The sequence below is a fragment of the Oncorhynchus tshawytscha genome, linkage group LG03 (assembly GCF_018296145.1).
Source record: "Oncorhynchus tshawytscha isolate Ot180627B linkage group LG03, Otsh_v2.0, whole genome shotgun sequence".
NCBI classification, from domain to species: Eukaryota; Metazoa; Chordata; class Actinopteri; order Salmoniformes; family Salmonidae; genus Oncorhynchus; species Oncorhynchus tshawytscha.
This window is the reverse complement of record NC_056431.1, coordinates 61,408,777-61,423,925: the sequence shown is the minus strand read 5'-3', so window position 1 is coordinate 61,423,925 and position 15,149 is coordinate 61,408,777. Positions and strand designations below refer to the sequence as shown.

Below are 15,149 nucleotides of genomic sequence, written 5' to 3'. Positions count from 1 at the left end.
TTCCTCCCGCCTTCCCCAACCTTCCCAGTAGACTGACCAACCCTAAACCTTCCCCAACCTTCCCAGTAGACTGACCAACCCTAAACCTTCCCCAACCTTCCCAGTAGACTGACCAACCCTAAACCTTCCCCAACCTTACCAGTAGACTGACCAACCCTAAACCTAACCCTACCTTCCCAGTAGACTGACCAACCCTAAACCTATCCCTACCTTCCCAGTAGACTGACCAACCCTAAACCTAGCCCTACCTTCCCAGTAGAATGACCAACCCTAAACCTTCCCCAACCTTCCCGGTTGACTGACTAACCCTAAACCTAACCCTACCTTCCTGGTAGACTGACTAACCCTAAACCTAACCCTACCTTCCTGGTAGACTGACTAACCCTAAACCTAACCCTACCTTCCCGGTAGACTGACCAACCCTAAACCTTACCTTCCCAGTAGACTGACCAAACCTAAACCTAACCCTACCTTCCCGGTAGACTGACTAAGCCTAAACCTAACTCTACCTTCATGGTAGACTGACTAAGCCTAAACCTAACCCTACCTTCCTGGTAGACTGACTTACTGGAGCTTTCTTGTCGATGGGTTTGATGACAAACTTCTTGTCGCTGAAGGAGATGTTCCTGATCTCGCTCCAGGGGAAGCCAATCTTTGGTGTCAACCTGGGGAGAAGGGAAGGAAAAATACAGACTGTCTCAACACTATGCTAGTACAGTACTATGCCATGTGAAGGTAACTACCTACCCATATCAGTGTAGTATTAAATTAAGCTAGAGGCACCATCCATGCCCAGCAGAGGGCGATAGTGTCATGGAGTATATCTGACAAGGCCATGCTCAGGTATGCTCTCTTACGTTCCACCTTAGTGGATGAATGGCATATTCCACCTTCCACTCTAAAATAACAACAACAAAAAACTGTATATCAGTATTGCGCACTTGTCCTCGTGTTCGTAGATATTGAGTCCCAGCGCATCCACACCCAGCCACAACTCTGTTCCCTTCTTGTTCTTGATCTCAAAGTAGTTGACGCCATACATCTCCAGGTCCTGGGCTATCTTCAGATACTCCATCACTGAGTCCTCTCTGTGGACACAAACACACATTACAACTTGTGTAGAGAAGCAAGTTTGACACTAACAGACTCAATAAGAAACACACATATAGACCCTTATACAAAGCCCTACCTGAGCATGCCTCTGTGTTCTTCATGCCAGGTCTGTATTCTGTCCTCCCACTGCTCCTTAGTCAACTTGTGCTGCTCCAAGACTCTGCAGGACACACAAAAACATACAAAGGGTTATTCAACCAGGGTTATTCAAAAAGGGCCACACTAGAGGCCTAGCATCAAAAGACAGAACAGATTTATAGTGAGGGAGGGGCAAGCCACTCTACTGAAGAACAACTCCTTTACAAAAGCACACAATCCCTCCCTCCAGCACACACTAGCGGGGGAGTATGGAGAGAATTCATTAAGTAGCAGGACATTCCAGACTCCTCAACCATTGTAGGAGCAATTTCAATAGAGATTCTCTGAGTTACTATGACAGCAAGACTCTTCCCCTGGTATTCTTTGAGTGGGACAGAGAGGGGCAGAGGAAGTGAAGGTGGAAATGTGGAGGTCTCTTCTGTACAGAGAGGGTTAGAGAGGGGACAGAGAGAGAGAGGTGCGTGTGGGGTACGGACCTCTGTGGCAGCAGGCGGTCGGAGGTGAGGTAGCCAGGCCTGTGGAGGTCTCTGTTGTAGTCTGCGTACTTGGCCTGGACAGAGTAGGAGGCCAGCAGCACAGCTGTCTCTGGAGGACAGTAGTTCTCATCATTCAGGATGGCCTCCTTTACCTGGCATGGGCAGGGAACACACACACACTTGTTTAAGTACTTTGTTTGGATTTGCAATGTACATTGTGAGTATGAAGGACACCAATAAATACTGAACAAAAATAAACGTAACATGCAACAATTTCAAAGATTTTACAGTGACAGTTCATATAAGGAAATCAGTCAATTGAAATCATTTCATTAGGCCCTAATCTATGGATTTTACATGACTGGGAAAACAGATATGCATCGGTTGGTCACAGATACCTTTAAAAAAAAGGTAGGAGCATGGATCAGAAAACCAGTCAGTATCTGGTATGACCACCATTTGCCTCATGCAGCGTGGCACATCTCCTTCGCATAAAGTTGATCAGGCTGTGGATTGTGGCCTGTGGAATGTTGTCCCAGTCCTCTTTAATGGCTGTGCAAAGTTGCTGGATATTGCCGGGATCTGGAACTCACTGTCGTACAAGTCGATCCAGAGGATCCCAAACATGCTCAATGTCTGGTGATTGAAGAACTGGGGCATTTTCAGCTTCCAGGAATTGTGACATGGGATCGTGCATTATCATGCTGAAACATGAGGTGATGGTGGCGGATGAATGGAATGACAATGGGCCTCAGGATCTCATCACGGTATCTCTGTGCATTCAAATTGCAATTAATAAAATGCAATCGTGTTCGTTGTCTGTAGCTAATGCCTGCCCATACTATAACCCCACCGCCACCATGGGGCACTATGTTCACAACGTTGACATCAGCAAACCACTCGCACACACACGAAGCCATACACGCTGTCTGCCATCTGCCCGGTACAGTGAAACCGGAATTCATCCGTGAAGAGCACACTTCTCCAGCATGCCAGTGGCCATCGAAGTTCAGCATTTGCCCAATGAAGTTGGTTACGACGCCGGACTGTGGTCAGGTAAAGACCCTGGTGAGGACGATGAGCACGCAAATGAGCTTCCCTAAGACGGTTTCTGACAGTTTGTGCAGAAACTTTTCAGTTGAGCAAACCCACAGCTGCCCGGATGGCTGGTCTCAGAGGATCCCGCAGGTGAAGACTCCAGATGTGGAGGTCCTGGGTTGGCGTGGTTACGTGGTCGGTTGGACGTACTGCCAAATTCTCTAAAACAACATTGGAGGCGGCTTATGGTTGATAAATTAACATTAAATTCTCTGGCAACCACTCTGGTGGACAATCCTGCAGTCAGCATGTCAATTGCACGCTCCCTCAAAACTTGAGACATCTGTGGCATTGTGTTGTGTGACAAAACAGCACATTTTAAAGTGGCCTTTTATTGTTCTCAGCACAAGCTGCAAATAATCATGCTGTTTAATCAGCTTCTTGATATGCCACACCTGTCAAGTGGATGGGTTCTTGGCAAAGGAGAAAAGCTCACTTACTTACGAAACATGTGACCAACTATTTACATGTTGCGTTTATATTTTTGTTCAGTATGAGTGTGTGTGTGTGTGTGTTACCTGCAGGAAGAAGAGTCTCTGTGTGATCTCCTGGATGAGTTCCTCAGACACGTCCTCCGGGAAGAACTTGGCTCTGAACTTAAACTGCAGAGGGTTCTCCTTCTTCACATCCTGCTGCGTCACCTTCTTGTTGAGTTTGAGCCACGTGCTGTAGCCTTTACTGTCTGTGTACTGCAGGCCAAAGAACCACACCTCCCGGAGGCCCACTGTCTTCACCACCTGAAAACACAAACACAATGTGCGTCAATGATTAGCAGGTTAGGCCTCACATAGCACTGAGAACCCAGATTCACCCTAGCCCAAAGCCTGCTCACCATTGAGGCTCAAGTGTGTGAGCCACCTCACTGTTTCACCCATAAGTGGGAGAACATCACTTTTTTACAACACTCCTCTTTTCTCCATTCACACGACATCTCTTTCTCTCTCTCAGAAATGCCCCTGAGGGTGTGTTCTCTCAGGTGCCGGCTCAACCATCAGGCCTGATGTGATTTACAGTCAATAGAGCACCGCTGACCAGGGACATCATTCACTAACAACACATCATTAACTCTCCTCTCAATCTTACTCGGTCCATTTCTCACTCCCTCTGTGGCCCCATTCTCTCAAACACACACTTGTATTGAACGAGGCCTGTTTGTGTTTTATTATTATTTCATTATCATCGGTCATACACACACACACCCACACGTTCAAAAGTTTGGGGTCAGTTAGAAATGTCCTTGTTTTTTAAAATCAAATTGATCAAAAATAGTGTAGATATTGTTAATGTTGTTATTTACTATTGTAGCTGGAAACGTCTGATTTTGAATGGAATATCTACATAGGCGTACAGAGGCCCATTATCAGCAACCATCACTCCTGTGTTCCAATGGCACGTTGTGTTAGCGAATACAAGTTCATAATTTTAAAAGGCTAATTGATCATTATAAAACCCTTTTGCAATTATGTTAGCACAGCTGAAAATTGGCCTTCTTTAGACAAGTTGAGTATCTGGAGTATCAGCATTTGTGGGTTTGATTACAGGCTCAAAATGGGCAGAAACAAATAACTTTCTTCTGAAACTCAGTCTATTCTTGTTCTGGGGTTGAAGGCTATTCCATGTGAAAAATTGCCAAGAATCTGAAGATCTCGTACATCACTGTGCTTCTCCCTTCACAAAACAGCGCAAACTGGCCCTAACCAGAATAGAAAGAGTAGTGAGAGGCCCTGGTGCACAACTGAGCAAGAGGACAAGTATATTAGAGTGTCTAGTTTGAGAAACAGACGCCTCATAAGTCCTCAACTGGCAGCTACATTAAATAGTACCCTCAAAACACCAGTTTCAACGTCAACAAAGAAGAGGCGACTGACTCTGGGTTGCTGGCCTTCTAGGCAGAGTTGCAAAGAAAAGCCATCTCTCAGATTGGCCAATAAAAAGAAAAGATTAAGATGGGCAAAAGAACACAGACACTGGACAGAGGAAGATTGGAAAAAGGTGCTATGGACAGACAAATCTAAAGTTTGAGGTGAAAAGTGAAAAGATGCTGGAGGAGTGCTTGACGCCATCTGTCAAGCATGGTGGAGGCATTATGATGGTCTGGGGGTGCTTTGATGGTGGTAAAGTGGGAGATTTGTACAGGGTAAAGAGATCTTGAAGGAGGAAGGCTATCACTCCCTTTTGCAACGCTTAATTGGAGCCAATTTCCTCCAAACTATGCAAGAACTATTTAGGGAAGAAGCAGTCAGTAATTAGTCAATAATACAGTAGAAAAAGTCTATACACAGTGTGTGCAAATGAGGTAAGGTAAGGGAGGTAAGGCAATATATAGGCCAATAGTGGTGAAGTAATTACAATATAGCAATTAAACACTGGAGTGATAGATATGCATAAGATTAATGTGCAAGTAGAGATACTGGGCTGCAAAGGTGCAAAATAAATAAATACAGTATGGGGATGAGGTAGTTGGATGGGCTATTTACAGATGGGCTATGGACAGGTGCAGTGATCTGTGAGCTGCTCTGACAGCTGGTGCTTAAAGCTAGGGAGGGAGTAAGAGTCTCCAGCTTCAGTGACGGGGCTTTATCTAGCAAAAACTTGTAAATGACCTAGAGCCAGTGTGTTTGTGAAGAATATGAAGCGAGGGCTAACCAACGAGAGCGTAAAGGTCGCAGTGGTGGGTAGTATATGGGGCTTTGGTGACAAAACGGATGGCACCATGATAGACTGCATCCAATTTGTTGAGTAGAGTGTTGGAGGCTAGTTTGTATATTACATCACCGAAGTCGTTGATCGGTAGGATAGTCAGTTTTACGAGGGTATGTTTGGCAGCATGAGTGAAGGAGGCTATATTCTAAGTCAGAACCGTCCAGAGTAGAGATGATGGATGGGCGGCCAGGTGTGAGCAGCAATCTGTTGAAGAGCATGCATTTAGTTTTACTTGCATTTAAGAGCAGATGAAGGCCACGGAGGAAGAGTTGTATGGCGTTGAAACTCGTCTGGAGGTTAGTTAACACAGTGTCCAAAGAAGGGCCAGAAGTATACAGAATGGTGTCGTCTGCGTAGAGCTAAATCAGAGAATCACCAGCAGCAAGAGCGACATCATTGATGTATTTAGAGAAGAGTCGGCCCGGGAATTGAACCCTGTGGCACCCTCATAGAGACTGTCAGAGGTCCGGACAACAGGCCCTACGATTTGACACACTGAACTCTATCAGAGAAGTAGTTGGTGAACCAGGCAAGGCAGTCATTTGAGAAACCAAAGCTGTTGAGTCTGCCAATAAGAATGTGGTAATTGACAGAATCAAAAGCCTTGGCCAGGTCGATGAATACGGCTGCACAGTATTGTCTCTTATCAATGGTGGTTATGATATCATTTAGGATCTTGAGCGTGGCTGAGGTGCACCCACGACCAGCTCTGAAACCAGATTGCATAGCGGAGAAGGTACAGTGGGATTTGAAATGGTCGGTAATCTGTTTGTTAACTTGGTTTTTAAAGACCTTAGAAAGGCAGGTTAGGATAGATATGTCTGTAGCAGTTTGGGTCTAGACTGTCTCCCCCTTTGAAGAGGGGGATGACCGCGGCAGCTTTCCAATCTTTGGTAATCTCAGACAATACGAAAGAGAAGTTGAACAGGCTAGTAATAGGGGTTGCAACAATTTTAGCAGATCGTTTTAGAAAGAGAGGGTCCAGATTGTCTAGCCCGGCTGATTTATAGGGTTCCAGATTTTGCAGCTCTTTCAGAACATCAGCTATCTGGATTTGGGTGAAGGAGAAATGGGGAGGCGTGGGCGAGTTGCTGTGGGGGTTGCAGGGCTGTTGACCGTGGTAGGGGTAGCCAGGTGGAAAGCATGGCCAGCCATAGAAAAATGTTAATTGAGAATTTCAATTATTGTGGATTTATTGGTGGTGACAGTGTTTCCTAGCCTCAGTGCAGTGGGCAGCTGGGAGGAGGTGCTCTTATTCTCCATGGACTTTATAGTGTCCCAGAACCTTTTTGAGTTTGTGCTACAAGGCCTACTCGCTGAAGTGTTTTAGGGAGAGTTTGACATTGATGAGGGGTGGTCGTTTGACCGCAGACCCATTACGGGTGCAGGCAATGAGCCAGTGATCGCTGAAATCTTGGTTGAAGACAGCAGAGGTGTATTTGGAGGGCAGGTTGGTTAGGATAATATCTATGAGGGTGTCTGTGTTTACGGATTTGGGATTGTACCTGGTAGGTTCATTGATAATTTGTGTGAGATTGAGGGCATCAAGCTTTGATTGTAGGATGGCCGGGGTGTTAAGCATGTCCCAGTTTAGGTGACCTAGCAGCACGAGCTCTGAAGATAGATGGGGGGCAATCAATTCACATATGGTGTCCAGGGCACAGCTGGGGGCAGAGGGTGGTCTATAGCAAGCGGCAACGGTGAGAGACATGTTTCTGGAAAGGTGGATTTTTAAAAGTAGGAGCTTGAATTGTTTGTGCACAGACCTGGATAGTGAGACAGAACTCTGCAGGCTCTCTCTGTTATCTCTGCAGCCTCTTTGTGCTATTGGGGAAAATACATATTAGATTGATTAAATATGTTACTGAATTTTATTTGGAATTTGGAATTTCAGACCTGATTTGCTAGTTTTTATTTAGCTGTCTAAAAATACATCTATTTTGTTGTAATATGATTTAGTTTCAGTTTTAGTGTTCGGTTCAGAAAGCATGCATGGGCCAGGCTAGGAGCCATGTGTGTTGAAAAGTGTTTTTTTGGGATGTCACTAATGGGGGGCAGTAATACAGTCATGACCAAAAGTTTTGAGAATGACACAAATATTACTTTTCACAAAGTCTGCTGCCTCAGTTTGTATGATGGCAATTTGCAAATACTCCAGAATGTTATGAAGAGTGATCAGTTGAATTGCAATTCATTGCAAAGTCCCTCTTTGCCATGCAAATGAACTGAATCACAAAAAATCATTTCTACTGCATTTCAGCTCTGCCAGAAAAGGATCAGCTAACATCATGTCAGTGATTATCTCGTTAACACAGGTGTGAGTGTTGACGAGGACAAGGCTGGAGATCACTCTGTCATGCTGATTGTGTTTGAATAACAGACTGGAAGCTTCAAAAGGAGGGTGGTGCTTGAAATCATTGTTCTTCCTCTGTCAACAGTAGTTACCTGCAAGGAAACACGTACTGTCATCATTGCTTTGCACAAAAAGTGCTTCACAGGCAAGGATATTGCTGCCAGTAAGATTGCACGTAAATCAACCATTTATCGGATCATCAAGAACTTCAAGGAGAGCGGTTCAATTGTTGTATAGAAGGCTTCAGGGTGCCCAAGAAAGTCCAGCAAGCGCCAGGACCGTCTCCTAAAGTTGATTCAGCTACGGGATCGGGGCACCACCAGTACAGAGCTTGCTCAGGAATGGCAGCAGGCAGGTGTGAGTGCATCTGCGTGCACAGTGAGGACCAGACTTTTAGAGGATGGCCTGGTGTCAAGAAGGGCAGCAAAAAAACTTGTCCGGAGAAGACAAGGTGAGCGCTACCATCAATCCTGTGTCATGCCAACAGTAAAGCATCCTGAGACAATTCATGTGTGGGGCTGCTTCTCCGCCAAGGGAGTGGGCTCACTCACAATTTTGCCTAAGAACACAGCCACGAATAAAGAATGGTACCTACACATCCTCCGAGAGCAACTTCTCCCAACCATCCAGGAACAGTTTGGTGACGAACAATGCCTTTTCCAGCATGATGGAGCACCTTGCCATAAGGCAAAAGTGATAACTACGTGGCTTTGGGAACAAAACAATGATATTTTGGGTCCATGGCCAGGAAACTCCCCAGACCTTAATCCCATTGAGAACTTGTGGTCAATCCTCAAGAGGCAGGTGGACAAACAAAACCCCACAAATTCTGAAAAACTCCAAGCATTGATTATGCAAGAATGGGCTGCCATCAGTCAGGATGTGGCCCAGAAGTGAATTGACAGCATGCCAGGGTGGATCGCGGAGGTCTTGGAAAAGAAGGGTCAACACTGCAAATAGACTATTTGCATCAACTTCATGTAATTGTCACTTATGAAATGCTTGTAATTATACTTCAGTATTCCATAGTAACATCTGACAAAAATATGTAAAGACACTGAAGCAGCAAACTTTGTGAAATTAATATTAGTCTCATTCTCAAAACTTTTGGCCACGACTGTACATAATAAGGTGATGGGTCAGGTCATAGGTTAGGCTGAGTTTCATCTCTCGTGGACAGACCAGTTCAACAGAAATGGTACCATAGATCAGCCATGGTACAACAGGATGCATTAGACAAAAAGCAGTATTAGTTCCGGTGCTTTGAACAAATCACGATTTTAGGAAGAGACACAGAGACACAGAGACACACAGACACACAGACACACAGACACACAGACACACAGACACACAGACACACAGACACACAGACACACAGACACACAGACACACAGACACACAGACAGACAGACAGACAGACAGACAGACAGACAGACAGACAGACAGACAGACAGACAGACAGACAGACAGAGTGAGTGAGTTAGAGAGAAATTATTTTGTAGAAAATGCAACAGAGTATCTTGTAGTGTGTGTGTCTTTGTGTGTGTTGTAGCGATTATCACATGGTGTGCATGCAAGAGTGTAAGTAAAGGTCATTGGAGTCCAGTGACTGAGTGTGTCATTGGAGTCCAGTGTGTCCACTGATATGACTCTGCCTGCGTGACCAGCAGAGTCAGCAGAAGAGGATGCCTGCTGAGTCAGAGCTGGGCTCCAGTCAGCAGAAGAGGATGCCTGCTGAGTCAGAGCTGGGCTCCAGTCCAGCACTACAGAGATAACTATTTTCTAACAATCTTTGGACTGGAATGGAGTCGCAAATTGAACTGACTGTCAACGTAAACCACATTACGAGTTAAAAGGTTTCAAATATCAGCATTTCCTCGACTCACATACATAGCCATTTCCTGTCTCAATCAGCTTCCATGGGAAACACATGCAAACAATGTCTCTACATCTCTCTGCCTATCCCTCTCTGCTGCTCCAGCAGTCTCCTGTAGCCCACCCGAGTTCTGCTACTGAAAGCTGCCCTTTCTTCACACAACACACACACTGGCCTCCCACCTCTCTGTCTCAGTCTCCACTGGCCTCTCTCTGTCACTGCTCTGCACAATGACTGCTTTGTTTCTCTGTCTCAGTCTCTTCCTCTCTGTTCCTGACAATACCCATACAGGCTCTAACTAGACCAGCTCCCAGCCTCGTTGACCCTCTATAGTGTGTGTGTGCCTGTTCTAAGTCAACTCCATGCTTACCTGGTCAAAGAGCTGTTTGCCGGTGGTGTTGGGCTGGATGGCAAACTCCAGCTCTGCATCCATGGTGGTGACCCGCACATTGATCTACATAGACAGACAGACAGAATACCCATTAGTAACTCATATGTTCATAAACACAGACAGTACTTTGAGCAAAAGGTGAGGAAACATTTGTGCACAGCAGGGTAATTCTCTTCCAAGGTGCTGGTTTTGACGAGACCAATTTGAGCACAGCAAATTCAGAGGAAACAGATACACATGTTAATGTTCCACAGATATGTGTGTCACACAGAACCCACTTGGCAGCATGCTCCCCCTCCCTTCCCCCTCAGCCAGTCTCCTTAGCTGCATCCCTCCATCTCACAGCTGGAGAGAAGAGAACACATACTGTTAATGTACAGCAGTAAAATGTGAGAGTCCACTGATACACCACCACTGCTGGGTAACTGAAAAGAGAGGGCCAAGGGCTTTAGCGGCATATACTGTAGCCTAACACGTGTTCACGTGGATGTTGGAGTTATCGGACTGTGTTGAGTGGGCACCTGTGCAGTCTTCTGCTGAAGACATGTAAGTGTGTGTGCTCCACTTCTTATCATTCTTCTAGAAATATCTCTAACCTCTTGTAGGACATCTACTCACACACTCCATATGCACGCCACGAGCACACAAGTCAGACAGGCTCTCATTCTCACTTTAGAATTGATGTCAACTACCCCTTTATGTGATTGCTTAGTTAAATAAAAGGTTAAATAATTATTTTTTAAATTAAAAAGTTGCGCAACGATGCATCCAAGAGGGCTGTGCCACAGACATACCCCCTGAAGACGAAACACACACACAAAAAACTCCTGTCAATTCACATGATGCAGCTCATAAGACACAAAATAAGCCAGAAAGTGCTCTGGGCCAGAATCTAAGTGAGTCACACTTGCTCTGTTGAAATGATCCCCTCTCTCACTCTCTCTCTGTCCCATTTCTCTCCCCCTCTCCTCTCGTCCTGAGGCACTGAGCTTCACAGAAAGAGGGTACAATAGCAGTCATTTGGCACCAGAATAGCAGCAGCAGCCATTTGACTGAGGATTCTCTGATGGCCCTTTAGCGCACTGGTTCTAAATCCTGGTCCTGGGGACCCAAGGGGTGCACATTTGTTTTTGCCCTAGCACTACACAGCTGATTCAAATTATCAACTCATCAAAAGGATTTGAATCAGGTGTGTGGTGCTAGGGCAAAAACAAATGTGCACCCCTTGGGTCCCCAGGACCAGGATTGAAAACCACTGCTTTAGCGCGTCAATGAGTAAATTCCTCTGGTACAGAAACAGAACTCTGGGTTTGAATTATTCACCGCTTTAAAAAGAAATCCTCAATGCCAGCTGAACTTGGAGTGAATAGTGCAGTGTAGTTCTGTTCTAGGAGCTGAGATGTAGGCCAAAGATGGAGACAAAACAGGAAATAAATTAAGTGTTTCAGATTTGCACAAGGGGCAATAATGGAATCAATCCAATGCAATCCAGGATATCAGATCTCTGTCTGCGCCAAAGCTAAAAGTCATAAGACCCTTTAACCGTTAATGAAAACATACGCCATCTTAATCACATCTATAGAACACAGAGGCCTCAGAACAGGCAGACAGCAGTAGCAATACAGAGATATAACATCTTAAGAAAAGACAGGAATGCCTATAGGAAGGTGTTGCTGTATATGTTCAGAGCCATATTCCTCATATTTGATCTCATGTTAAATGTTTTTGAAGTGTTGTAGTTGAACGTTCACCTGCCCCATCTAAAGCCTATTCTTTTGTGGTGCTGCTAGATGCCATCAAGTGCTAACAGTCAGTATTTGTCAAATATGTGTTAGAGGTCGAACGATGATTTTTCAACGCTGATATCGATACCGATTATTGGAGGACAAAAAAAAGCCGATACCAATTAAATCAGACGATTTTTATATACACTGCTCAAAAAAATAAAGGGAACACTTAAACAACACAATGTAACTCCAAGTCAATCACACTTCTGTGAAGTCAAACTGTCCACTTAGGAAGCAACACTGATTGACAATAAATGTCACATGCTGTTGTGCAAATGGAATAGACAACAGGTGGAAATTATAGGCAATTAGCAAGACACCCCCAATAAAGGAGTGGTTCTGCAGGTGGTGACCACAGACCACTTCTCAGTTCCTATGCTTCCTGGCTGATGTTTTGGTCACTTTTGAATGCTGGCGGTGCCTTCACTCTAGTGGTAGCATGAGACGGAGTCTACAACCCACACAAGTGGCTCAGGTAGTGCAGCTCATCCAGGATGGCACATCAATGTGAGCTATGGCAAGAAGGTTTGCTGTGTCTGTCAGCGTAGTGTCCAGAGCATGGAGGCGCTACCAGGAGACAGGCCAGTACATCAGGAGACGTGGAGGAGGCCGTAGGAGGGCAACAACCCAGCAGCAGGACCGCTACCTCCGCCTTTGTGCAAGGAGGAGCAAGAGGAGCACTGCCAGAGCCCATCAAAATGACCTCCAGCAGGTCACAAATGTGCATGTGTCTGCTCAAACGGTCAGAAACAGACTCCTTGAGGGTGGTATGAGGGCCCGACGTCCACAGGTGGGGGTTGTGCTTACAGCCCAACACCGTGCAGGAAGTTTGGCATTTGCCAGAGAACACCAAGATTGGCAAATTCGTCACTGGCGCCCTGTGCTCTTCACAGATGAAAGCAGGTTCACACTGAGCACATGTGACATACGTGACAGAGTCTGGAGACGCCGTGTAGAACGTTCTGCTGCCTGCAACATCCTCCAGCATGACCGGTTTGGCGGTGGGTCAGTCATGGTGTGGGGGGCCACACAGCCCTCCATGTGCTCGCCAGAGGTAGACTGACTGCCATTAGGTACCGAGATGAGCTCCTCAGACCCCTTGTGAGACCATATGCTGGTGCGTTTGGCCCTGGGTTCCTCCTAATGCAAGACAATGCTAGACCTCATGTGGCTGGAGTGTGTCAGCAGTTCCTGCAAGAGGAAGACATTGATGCTATGGACTGTCCCGCCCGTTCCCCAGACCTGAATCCAATTGAGCACATCTGGGACATCATGTCTCGCTCCATCCACCAACGCCATGTTGCACCACAGACTGTCCAGGAGTTGGCGGATGCTTAGTCCAGGTCTGGGAGGAGATCCCTCAGGAGACCATCCCCCACCTCATCAGGAGCATGCCCAGGCGTTATAGGGAGGTCATACAGGCACGTGGAGGCCACACACACTACTGAGCCTCATTTTGACTTGTTTTAAGGACATTACATCAAAGTTGGATCAGCCTGTAGTGTGGTTTTCCACTTTAATTTTGAGTGTGACTCCAAATCCAGACCTCCATGGGTTGATAAATTTGATTTCCATTGATAATTTGTGTGATTTTGTTGTCAGCACATTCAACTATGTAAAAAAGTATTTAATAAGAATATTTCATTCATTCAGATCTAGGATGTGTTATTTTAGTGTTTCTTTTATTTTTTGAGCAGTATATATATTATATATATATATATATATATATAATAATGACAATTACAACAATACTGAATGAACACTTATTTTCACTTAATATAGTACATCAATAAAAATCCATTTAGTCTCAAATAAATAATGAAACGTTCAATTTGGTTTAAATAATGCAAAAACAAAGTGTTGGAGAAGTAAAAGTGCAATATGTGCCATGTAAGAAAGCTAACGTTTAAGTTCCTTGTTCAGAACATGAGAACATATGAAAGCTGGTGGTGCCTTTTAACATGAGTCTTCAATATTCCCAGGTAAGAAGTTTTAGGTTGTAGTTATTACAGGACTATTTCTCTCTATATCATTTGTATTTCATATACCTTTGACTATTGGTTGTTCTAATAGGTACTTCAGTATTTGCCAGCCTAATCTCGGGAGTTGATAGGCTTGAAGTCATAAACAGTGCAATGCTTGAAGCACAGCGAAGAGCTGCTGGCAAATGCGCGAAAGTGCTGTCTGAATGAATGCTTACGAGCCTGCTGCTGCCTACCATCGCTCAGACTGCTCTATCAAACCATACTTAATTATAATAAAAACACACAGAAATACGAGTCTTAGGTCATTAATATGGTCAAATCCGGAAACTATAATTTCGAAAACAATATGTTTATTCTTTCAGGGAAATGCGGAACCGTTACGTATTTTATCTAACGGGTGGCATCCCTAAGTCTAAATATTGCTGTTACATTGCGCAACCTTCAATGTTATGTCATAATTATGTAAAATTCTGGCCAATTAATTACAATCTTTGTTAGGAAGAAGTGGTCTTCACACAGTGCGCAACGAGCCAGGCGGCCCAAAATGCTGCATATACCCTGACTCTGCTTGCACAGAACGCAAGAAAGGTGACACAATTTGCCTAGTTAAAATAAATTCATGTTTGCAGGCAATATTAACTAAATTTGCAGGTTTAAAAATATACTTGTGTATTGATTTTAAGTAAGGCATTGATGTGTATGGTTAGGTGCACATTGGTGCAACGACAGTGCTTTTTTCGTGAATGCGCTTGTTAAAATCACCCGTTTGGCGAAGTAGGCTGTGATTCAATGACAAATTAACAGGCACCGCATTGATTATATGCAACGCAGGACAAGCTAGATAAACTAGTAATATCAACCATGTGTAGTTAATCACTAGTTATGTTAAGATTCATTGTTTTTTATAAAATAAGTTTCATGCTAGCTAGCACCTTACCTTGGCTCCTTGCTGCACTCGCATAACAGGCAGTCAGCCTGCCACGCAGTCTCCTCGTGGAGTGTAATCGGCCATAATCGGTGTCCAAAAATGCCAATCATCGATTGTTATGAAAACTTGAAATCGGCCCTAATTAAATCGCCCATTCCGATTAAATCGGTCAACCTCTACTATGTGTGCAAAGCTTGATAATGTGTGTGAAGTCAACAGAGAGGTCTATTTTCTGGGTGACCTGAACATTGACTGGTTAGAAACTAGAGTTGAAGTTGGACGTTTACATACACCATAGCCAAGTACATTTGAACTCAGTTCTTCACAATTCCTGACATTT

The 15,149-nt window shown here is 44.8% G+C and overlaps 1 protein-coding gene across 5 annotated transcripts in view; it reads right to left on the bottom strand.

The window, feature by feature from the left end:
* Positions 1-15,149, bottom strand: part of LOC112233735 (radixin) — a 64,200-nt gene that overhangs the window by 11,604 nt on the left and 37,447 nt on the right. For 4 of the 5 annotated variants that reach the window (XM_024401547.2, XM_024401548.2, XM_024401549.2 and 1 more), the window contains exons 3-8: positions 10,089-10,172; positions 3,305-3,523; positions 1,689-1,840; positions 1,190-1,273; positions 942-1,088; positions 569-665 (exon numbers count right to left, since the gene is read on the bottom strand). In XM_024401547.2, coding sequence (XP_024257315.1) covers positions 569-665; positions 942-1,088; positions 1,190-1,273; positions 1,689-1,840; positions 3,305-3,523; positions 10,089-10,172 — 783 coding nt within the window. Of the gene's footprint in view, positions 1-568; positions 666-941; positions 1,089-1,189; positions 1,274-1,688; positions 1,841-3,304; positions 3,524-10,088; positions 10,173-15,149 lie in introns of those variants that run through there. The other variant, XM_024401550.1, reaches the window with a different exon arrangement.